This window comes from Montipora capricornis, chromosome 1 (genome assembly GCF_036669925.1).
Source record: "Montipora capricornis isolate CH-2021 chromosome 1, ASM3666992v2, whole genome shotgun sequence".
NCBI lineage: Eukaryota > Metazoa > Cnidaria > Anthozoa > Scleractinia > Acroporidae > Montipora > Montipora capricornis.
Genome location: NC_090883.1, coordinates 52994535 through 53005390, shown reverse-complemented (window position 1 = coordinate 53005390; position 10856 = coordinate 52994535). Strand labels below are relative to the sequence as shown.

The 10856-nt window shown below is 40.4% G+C and overlaps 1 protein-coding gene across 1 annotated transcript; it reads right to left on the bottom strand.

Moving 5' to 3' along the window:
• Positions 1 to 8467: 8467 nt before the first annotated feature.
• Positions 8468 to 10627, bottom strand: LOC138049962 (galaxin-like). Its single transcript, XM_068896446.1, has 2 exons — positions 10404 to 10627; positions 8468 to 9605 (listed from the first exon to the last, which is right to left on the bottom strand). Exons 1-2 carry the CDS (start codon positions 10513 to 10515, stop codon positions 8707 to 8709), a joined length of 1011 nt encoding a protein of 336 aa, XP_068752547.1. The 5' UTR covers positions 10516 to 10627; the 3' UTR covers positions 8468 to 8706.
• Between the last annotated feature and the right edge of the window lie 229 nt (positions 10628 to 10856).

The following is a 10856-nucleotide window of genomic DNA, read 5'->3' as shown; positions in this document are numbered from 1 at the left end:
TAACACTTACAAGAGCCTACAAAATTCCTTCTGATCACTAGATTATGAAACCCTTTTTCCTTGCTTTCCAAAGTAACTTGTTTGTTTGCACTTGCTTTTGATTATTTCGAATTCGAAGTAAGCAAAAGATAGAGCAAATAACTAATAAGCAAATTAAAAGTCAACAATACATCATGTATGTTTCAGGGTTTTTTTTAAATTTCTTTGAGATATTTTAATATTGTTGCCTCCTGTCCTCCTAAGGAGATTCATCAATGAACAATGTCCTTCTAAAAAGCTCTGAGATGGAAAAGTAGATTGAATCTGTTGTCATGCACTGCATAATTAACGCCAACCTCTAACCAAATCAGTGGCTAGACTTGGGGTTTTAAAGCTACACTACGTAAGTTCATCCACTCACCAGGACCGATTTACTTGCAAATAAACAGATACTTTCTAATAACTGTTGGATCAGTTTCATTTATCTCTACTTCTTGCAATCCCAAACAAGGTTGAAAACATTTTAATCTGGATTGATTTAAGATATACCTCGTTTAGATTTAAATTAACCTTATTTAAACATTTACCTGTAACATTTACATTGTTTTGTTTTGTTTTTTCTTTGCTTTTAACTCGTCATGCAAAACCTTGGTACATTAACAATTTATGCTAGTTTTTGAAGTAAATATTCGAATTTCTCCTTTTGAGACGCCGACAGCGCCACGCTAGGTATGAAATGTGATGATGACAAGTTGAAGGATAAATGTGACAATCTAGGGACAAAGGATTCGATTTCACGATACGTGATACAGAGCGCGGGAAACTAGAGCATTTAGTTCGAGCGTTGATTCCAAGATATTTTGCTCTCCAAGAAATTCGGAAAAAATATGGCTAAAAAGCAAGAAAAGGACCTTCTTATCGCTACTAATGAGGGTGAAGAAGACGAGTTAGGGACTCGCAACAGCAGCTAATGACAAAAATTGTCCAGTGACTATTGTCCGCTCGTTTTGCCCAGGACTATTGTCTGCTAGTGCGGAAAGGCCGTAAGCTTAGCGATGATTTGCTAAAAGAAAAGACGGAAAAATATCTGCGTGAAGTGTTTGTCGGTAAACACCAAAGTCAAGCCTATAATTCACCCTCCAAGAAAGGTTCCACCCACCCCTCTGCCTAAGCTAAGGCAAGAACTGAAGACAATGGAATAATTAAGTGCCATAGACAAAGGTTGATAAACCAACAGAATGGGTTAACTCTATTGTGATAGTTGAAACGCCAAATGGAAATCTGAGAATCTGCCTTGACCCAAAGGATCTGAACCGAGTAGCAAAAAGAGAGCATTTCCCACTCCCAACATCCACTAAAATAACCAGCAAATTAACTGGTGCAAAGCTTTTCAGCAAATTGTGTGGGAAATTAAAGAGATAGAGCTTGTGTGGGCCCATTTCCATAAGTAGGGCTAACGCTCACATGGTTTACATGGGCAGAAAACTAGCACTTCACATTACCCTCTAATAGTTAAGTCTGTTGAAATATAAGTGCTACACGGCCAACGTTTGCAAAAACGTAACCCTTCCTTGTACTTGTACATATTCAGCAAATTAGATACCAAGGATGGCTTCTGGCACGTAACGTTAGCCCATCCTAGTTCTCTTCTCACAACATTCAATACACCCTTTGGAAATTTCAACCGTCTACCTTTCGGCCTGAATTCCTCAAATGAAGTTTTTCAATAGAAGATGCACCTTGCCTTTGAAGGAATTGAAGGAGTAGAAGTAATTTAATTTATGATGATCTTATATGGGGCAAAGATAAAGAGAGCCATGACAGAGCGCTCAGAAATGTTCTCCAGAGAACCCGAGAAAAAGGTGTTAAGCTGACGAAACAAAGGTGTGAAATCAAGATCCCGAAGTTGTGTAAATTGGTGACAAAATTACCAAAGATGGAATCAAGCCTGATGAATCGAAGGTTGAGGAAATCCCCAACATGCCGCCACCACCGCAAAAAAAAAAAAAAGAGTGTGGAGCGTCTGCTAGGCATGATAACCTACTTAAGCAAATTCATTCCGAACATAAGCACCTTAACTGAGCCACTAAGAGTCCTACTTAAGCAAGAAGTGCAATGGCACTGGGAGGAGCCCCAAGAAAAAGCTCTTAATGAAATTAATAATGTCCTTTCTTCAAAACCAGTACTACGCCACTATGATGTAGACAAGCCAGTAAAACTATCAGTAGATGCATCCTTATCAGGACTTGGAGCTGTACTACTTCAGGATAATTAACCGATAGCCTATTATGCATCAAAATCCCTGACCGAGTGTCAGAAAGGCTATGCCCGAATAGAAAAAGAGACACTGGCAGTAGTATTTTCACCAATACCTGTATGGCAAGGAAATAGAAGTAGAATCTAACCATAAGCCAATAGTTAGGAGACAATTTTTTGCCAAACCAATTGCTAAAGCACCACCCAGAATTCAACGTCTACTGCTTCGATTGCAGCACTACAACCTCAACGTGAAGTACGTCTCAGGAAAGCAAATGTTCATTTCTGATGCTCTATCCAGAGCCCATCTAGCGATCACTCACGTCAATGAAGGAATACCTGATGCTGAAACTGAATTGCAAGTCCGTCTCCTCGTAGCGAACCTACCAATTTCAGATAAAAAGTTGAAAGGGTTACAAGAAGCTACAACAGCAGATCCAACTCTCAAGACATTCACACTGTTGACTGAACAAGGATGGCATAACCACAAAAGAAAAGTGTGTGCAGGCGCAAAACCATACTGGAGTTTCAAGGAAGAAATCCATGAAGCAGATGAAATTCTTTTAAAAATCACACGATAATTGTTCCAGAACGACTGAGACCCAAAATGCTTAAAATAATTCACGAAAGCCACCTAGGAATCCACGAAAACGAGGGTTATTGCGTGATAACTGTCTAATTTGTGAGTTTGCATCACCGAAAATTAATGGGCGGGTTTTAACTAGTTTCATATATCATTTCGTTCATTAAAGAATAATAACAACAGTACTAATAACGATAATAATAGTAATAATCATAACAATGATAACGTTAATGTTAATGATAAAAGTTTTTTGTTCAGACCAGTCGTTTCAATTAAACGTAAAATAATGGACTAGTCGCCATTAATGGTCCACAAGGAGAATAGATCTCCTTTTCTAATTGGGTTATGAAATGGCGGGGAAAGGGCTGGACAATGCATGGGACATTAATGTATGTTAATTATCTTGCACACAGTTTTTTTTTTTTCTTTAAGTGGTTCCTTTCCCAGAGTCACCGTTCCCTTGACCAGCGATGGGGAAAGAGAGACTGGTCAAATCCTAAAAATGGCCATATTTGATTAGTTGTTGCAAAACGGTTTTATTTCCTAACCGTAGTAGTCCAATGCGATGTGAAAGTGCTCTAATTATTACATTTTTAAAAGTTTGGCCTTCCATGCATAGTCAAAAGACCCTTCACGCACGCGCAGTTATTCAACTGGAACCAGAGTTTTCTGGTTCCCGTTTTGGATTATTCCCGAGCCCGTTCAGCTGGGCAAAGGTAACGGAGATTGGTGGTTCCGTTTGTCCACAGATCCTAGAATTCCAGTCTTTTGAGTTGGACAAGAATTTAAATTACGCAAGGTGTCAATTAAACCTATACAGGAGCCATAATCAACCCTGATTACGGCTCCTAGGCTAGAATATTCCAACGATCTTCACAATTGTCTTAACAATTGGAGATTGCTTTAACCTTTTCACGTATGTAGTGTTAGGTGCAGCTGGTTTGAACTTTACGATGATTCGTTTACCTTTGTAACTTTTCACAACTTATAGGCTGGTCTTGATGAAAACAAAACTGGCGTAAGTTTCGTTTGTTCGAGTTAGGAGAGTAAGTACCTATGTATGAAATGAAATGAATGTATAGTCAAAGTGCGGTTGATAGACGAAATTGACACCAGAGAAGTTATACTCGCACTTGAATGGACAGTTTAAGCAATTGTCTCTTAAGGACGGTGCCTACTAATTCAAAGGTATTTTTGCCCCGAGTTATGATTATGCAGGAAAGCTAGATATTGAAATCCAAAAAGAAAATAGGGGGTAACCACACATTTTTCGAACATAATTCATAAACAATATTTGTAAAAAGCTCTAAACTACAAAGCAATGTATGGCGTTCTTTCTCAAATTGAAGCTCAATTATCTCTAAAGAATGCATGGTTATAACCAACTTGCTTTTTGGATATCAAGAATACTTACGAAGATCTACTTTCTCTGCAAAGTTTTAAACCGTGCAAAAATATCCCTGCATTAGGAAGCATCACCGATAGGAAATCCGAGTATCTGGAGATGCGCAGATCAAATGCGCAATAACAATAGCAGGCACCGATTTTCAAGTTGCTTCAACGGAGATTCTCCCTGTCCTTTACGGGAACACATGAACCCGACAAATTGACCTGTTCCCAGTTGTGTGGCTTCATAACTCTGTCGGTAGAGCGCAGCGATGTACCAGCAACAAAGAGGTTTATGGGTTCGAATTTAATTCCGACGGAGCCACCTGGCATCTTTTAGAGACAATTTAAGCGGTACAATACTGATAAGAATATTAGCGATGGATTTATAAAGAGCTTTTGAAATGAAAATGCAACTGAAGACATTTTTTGCACAAGAAATAGAATAATCCGGTTAGTTAGCGATACATGATTAGTGTACTAAGGCCAACTAAGATATGTGTACTCCGGAAATACCTTCCATTTTACACTTGATCAAGATGCGTTAGCATTTCCGAGGTTGTAGTTTTCATAATTTCCTTGGGTAGCATGCCCCTAGACCTGCTTAGAAGCTCGCTCCTGCGGTTCTTGCTATTTTGCGCCCCCCTCCCCCTTCCCCTCTCCGGTTACAAAAAGAAGCTACAATCTTGGACAAAAAGGGTTGAGAATATTAAAAACAGGGGTTATTTTGCGCATTACGTCCTCAATATCGCACATTATTAGCCATCCCCCTCCCCCCTACAACCAATGTTGATAAGCCCAGGTTCGACATGCTTTGTTTCGTCTAGCAACATTGATCAAGGGGGGTGGGGGAAAAAAGAGAGCTTGTTTTTCATACTTGTGATCGGCGTTTAGTCCAAAAGCAGAGTTTTCTCAGCAATTTTGTCCAAGATTGTAGCTACGGCCTTGCTTAGTTTGCCATATTGCTTGCTGGCTTTTGCTCAGTACAAATCGATCTCATATCTATTAATTACTCGATTGCAAGAGACGGTGAGGTAAGAGAACGGATGCCCATGGCCCATCATGGTATTTTTTTAAAATTTATTTTTAGTTTCACAAAGCTACTTTAAGTTATATTTCCAATACCGCGCATAGATAAAAATTAAATTACGTCATTCCAACTGGCCAATCAGGTGCCTCTCTAAAAAGAGCTACTTAGTATGGGGAATCCGTTCCCTTACCTCATCCTTTCTTGTCGATTCTTGGTTGGTCGATAAAATGCACACAAGTGTTTCATTGACAATCGATTCAAACTGGTCATAAAGGCCCAAGCAAACGGCTTCCACATTTGCTTCAACATCCGCTGGATATTGTTGAACGCTGTCAAACGATGTTGGACGATGTTGACCGCTGGGATGGGAAGCGTCTTCAACACATCTTCAACATCTGATTCAACAAAGCTTCACGTCATTAATGGTCCACAAGGTATGGTATTTATCCCGCGATTGTTACCACGGATACAGACATGGATACGTCATTGAGAGATCGATTGGTGCGCATCCGCATATCTAACAATGTTGTAAGAGGGTGGCAAAGTGGCTTCAATAAACTTCATTCAACATTCGCGATAAGAAATGTCGAATGGTTGTTGAAGCAAAGTGTAAACGCTTTTAAACTCATCAACTTCAATTCAACTTCGTTTCAACGTGTTTCAACACGGTTGAAAGGGGGTGGCAAACGCTTTCGGCATCGATGCTCAAAAAACCAGCCGATGTTGAAGTAATATATCAAACCACAGGTAACCCAGGCTCACTGTGTGTGCCACATAAGTTAATATAGAGAACATATGAGGCGAAGTTTAGGTCTGGAAATTTGCAAGAAAATGGAAATAAAAATCGATGAAACTTACCATGTGGTGAGCTGTTGTTGTCTTTAATACGTACACGAAGTGTTGGGAACATGGTCCCCGTTCACCTTCCTTCATAGTATAGTGACAAGGTAGGAGACTGAAGCCAGCGTATGGACTCCGATCGACCCAAAACAAGCACGATTTTTTTCGTGAAAATCAAATCCATTCGCTAAATGAACACGCCAGGCTCGTGGAACATGAATTTCTCTAAACCATGAATCCACTGAAGCATCTCCAGGTAGCCTAGCGAAGCCACCAGACTCCGTAAAACTTGTAAGTTAACCTGCTAAAATGGCAGCCAGAAAGCGTTGTCCTCGCGAAGTGTCCAATTCAACGAGTATAATAAGTTCTGGAGGGAGGGGAGTCCCAAATTGCTAAAAACAAAACTCACTGAGCAATCTTGGACTCCCCTCCCTCCAGGGGGACATATATTCCCCTCGTCACCAGGCGTCCCGAGTTCAGTGCCATTTTGAATTGGACACTTCGCGAGGACAACGCTTTCTGGCCGCTATTTTAGCAGGTTAACTTACAAGTTTTACGGCGTCTGGTGGCTTCGCGTTGCTACCTGGAGATGCTTAAGTGGATTCATGGTTTAGAGAAATTCATGTTCCACGAGCCTGGCTTGTTCATCTAGCGACTGGATTCGATTTTCACGAAAAAAATCGTGCTTGTTTTGGATCGATCGGAGTCCCTACGCTGGTTTCAGTCTCCTACCTTGTCACTATACTATGAAGGAAGGTGAACGGGGACCATTTTTCCCGAAACTTCGTGTGCAGACAACAACAGCTCACCACATGGTAAGTTTCATCGATTTTTCTTTCCAGACCTAAACTTCGCCTCATATGTTCTCTATATTTACCTATGTGGCACACACAGTGAGCCTGGGTTACCTGTGATCAAAGACTAGGAGTGTTTCATCGGACATCCAAACACCGAGAAGCGAGTTGAAAAACGAGGCCGAAGGCCGAGTTTTTTAACCGATTTCGAGGTGGTTGGATATCTGATGAAACACTCTTTCGAGTGTTTGATATTGCTTCTCAAAGAAATCAGTATTTTAAGAGATATTTGGGATCAAAGTTGGCGAAATTGTATGCTAATTAAGATCACCTTTCCAAACTTCCTTCACGGTAGTGATTTCTTTTGTTTTTGGCTTAGGAATTATTAATGAGTTTGATAAGTATTATGTCAAAAACGATTGCGAGTGTTTCATCAGGGGTTCGAAACACCGAGTAACAGATGAAAGCCCAAGGCCGCAGGCCGAGTGTTTTTATTGTTTCGAGGTGTTTGGAACCCCTGATGAGTTGTTGCATCTGAGGAACACGTCCTGGCTAATGAAGCTGTTCCACCTTCTACAAAGCACAAAACTGACACGTGGGCTTTAAAAATACTTCGGGATTAGCAGCAGCAAAGGGAGATGAAAGTACTGATTTTAGATCCCGGTGGTCTTTTCAATAGAGGATATGGATGCCATATCTCTTAACTACTGGCTCACGAATATTGTAATGAAAGTCGCCAAAGATTCAGGGGAAAGGTATCCACCCAGAACTGTGTACGGGGTAGTGTGAAGCGTCATTCGGGAGACAAAAATGGCGACGAGGTTTTGAATCCACTTGATGCTGATGATAAAAGGTACGGGAAATTAAGTTGCTTTTGCTTGTTTCATATTATTTATTTCGGGAATAGTTTCACTTTTTGTTTAAAGTAACATGCTCTTGTTGGGGGATTAATTACAACAGGCTCGGCATTTTTCGGCGTGCCTTAGATGCAGATATGAAGAATTCTTCCGAAGAAGGCGTGCATATCAAGTTCCAAAAGGAGGAGAAAGAATTTGTCACCGCCGAAAAAGAAAGAAAATTCTAGGAGATGAACTTATTAGGAATGAGCCCAGCTAAGTCATTATTGTATTCAAAGTATTTTTACAATGGAAAGATCTTTGGTTTGCGAGGTGGAGATCATAGAAATATTGTGTTAAATAACTTTTCGAAGTACGGTAGTGAATAATTGATCGCATGGTAATTGAGGTTGCTAACTAAAATTCAAGGGTCTTGATCAGTGTTTTTCATCCGTTTTTGAACTAACTGGAGTAATCTTGATCTAGATTTTCATTGGGTATCAAGATACATGCACCTGACCGAAATGGGGCACTCCGATTGGCTTATAACCGTATGAATAATTAATGAGTTTGAGAAGCAAATGTCTGAAGCCTCTTCCCGGACCTTAAGCCTCTAACATACAAGTGCGAGCTCGAGTAAAATGAGACGGACCAAATGTCAAAGAAAAAAAGGCATTTAAAATGAAAGCCTTGTCCCGCCTATTTTCTGCTTAGCAGGGAATTAGTATACATTCGCTACTGTGGTTAAAACAATTGTACACAGTTTTATTTCTTTTCGGAGTCATTTCATTCATTCTTTCATTTATTCTTACTAATTCACTCGTTCTATCGTCAACATCAATCATTAATTCGTTTTTTCATATGAACATTGATACAATCAATCAATCATCGATTCATTCCTGCACAGTTACTGTGACTGATTTCTAATACGATTATATTGGTCCTATCATTTTGCTTACATTAAACACAAAATTATGAGTATTAGAATTTTTGGCTTCCATTCTATGCAAGACCTGCGCAAGACATCACGTTATACCTGGGGACTCCATCGCAGCATCTTGCAAGAGCTGCATCATAAATGGCTCCACCACAACAAGCGGGTCTTGTAAATCCTGCTTTGGAGTGCGCTGTACCGTCACAGCACAGTGAATTTATGGGATTGTACGAACTTGTCCCACAACAAAGGGGTGTTAATGCGTTCTTCGTTACAATAGTGCCCTCGCAACATAAGTTAGTTGCTTGATTGTAAGGGAAAGATCCACAGCAAGCTGTATTCGTTCCTTTGAAACGTGCGATATCCTCACAACAGAGGTGAGTTGCTTGGCTGTAAGGCTGGCTGCCACAACATGCTCCCATCGCCGGCTTTGGCCAAACGTTACTATCGCAGCATAACTCTGTAGCTCCATTGTACGCCCGATCTCCACAGCATCCTGCTTGGGGTCCTGCTACGAACTGCACGTTGTTGTCACCACAACACAGAGATACGTTAGCATCGTAGCCAGTCCTACCACAGCACCGTGGTAATGAACCAACCTTTGGTGTAGGATGGCTATCGCAACACAACTGAAGGGTTGCATCGTATGAAAATTCTCCACAGCAGCCCGGCTGGCCTGAGGGCTTGTAATTAAGGTTGCCATTGCAGCACAAAGTTGTGCTTGCATCGTACGAGTCACTCCCACAACACATTGGAATCCCTAGCGGCTTATTAGCTACGGTGCCTTCACAACACATCTGAGTGTTTGGATCGTAAGAACTACTCTCACAACACATGGGCGTTGCGCCTACCTTTGGCTCTACATTCCCATGGCAGCACATGTCCGTGGCAAGATTGTACATCACCCCTCCACAAGAGCCTTGATTCGCAGGGGCTTGACGTCGATGTCTGGCTTCCAGCATGTTTGCTAGTTATTTAGAGAGGTAAAAGCAACAAGTGAGCACGAATTATAATTGCAGATATACGTTAAATATGTTTGATATAGAGGAATTAAAGAATCCCTTTGCAGTAAATTACTCTAGGCTGTGCAACAATATTTGAGTTGCGGCTTGAAAATCAACTTTCTCTTTTTTGTACGAAGATATTTGTCATGGATTTGCAAACTGAGTAATTTGAATTTGATCAGAATCTCGGTTTTTTTGTTTCGTAGAGACTGGAATACCAGCATTTACAAAAGCTGTTTTTGCCCCATGCATGTAAGCTTTGATATTATAAAGTTGAGGCTTAATGACACGTTCCAAAACCTCGGGGGATATCGATATTCCAAAATTAAGAAAAATCGGCTAAAATGGGAAAGCCTTGACGGGATTTGAATTTACGGCTGATAATTCGAGGAAAGTGGATTATCTGGCCGGCAGAATTCCTCTCGTTCACTTTTTATCCAAGTATCCAGCGTTCATTTACATTTGTCCGATGGCGTTCCCTCAAACGAGGAAACTTTGCTGCGGAAACAAAAATTCCTTCCCAGGGAGCAAAAATGTTTCTAAAGTCAGAAACATGTTGTTTCCTCAGGAAATGCTTCGTCCCTTGCGCGCCTGGGGAACATTAAAAATAAACAAATAAGAAACCATATATTCCGCAACAGCGTTTCTCGTTTGCGGGGGCCTTAAATTTAGTTGTCCACTGCATACTACATTGTTTCCGGTGTTCTGCGTATTTTTCACTTATGCCAAGTATAAAATTAATAAACGATTATTGCACATACCACTTTGGGACTCTCTCTTCATGGTGTCACTTGGGAAAGAGGCACATTGGCTAGCAAAGAAGCAGAACAAAACTGCATTCAAGCCAAGGGTGAAGGTAAAGAATGACTTCATGACTTTCAGAGATCGCCTGTTCTATGTTCCAAGACAAATAACTCAGTTCTGACCATGGCAAGACTTTTGTACCATTTAAAAACCTCCTTAATATTGTTTGCAAAGACGTTTTCTTCTCAATATAAATATTGGAAACAAGATTCGGTTGATCAGTATCAAGTGTTTTTGTAAGTGTATTTGCATCGCCACGAACAACCGATAACTGCATTGCAAGTTAAAATTATTGGCTAGCAGTACATTCTACTTCAATCCAATGCGTAGGTTCTTTTGTGGCTTTTTGTTTCACTGACAAATATTAAACGGATTAAAAAAAAAAAAACGGAAAGTTAAACTACAGATCC

Coding starts and splice junctions, on each gene's coding strand:
- LOC138049962 (XM_068896446.1), bottom strand. CDS start 10,515: ATGAAGTCATTCTTTACCTTCACCCTTGGCTTGAATGCAGTTTTGTTC. Junction 9,606..10,403: donor GAAGAGAGAGTCCCAAAGTG/GTATGTGCAATA, acceptor CTAAATAACTAG/CAAACATGCTGGAAGCCAGA.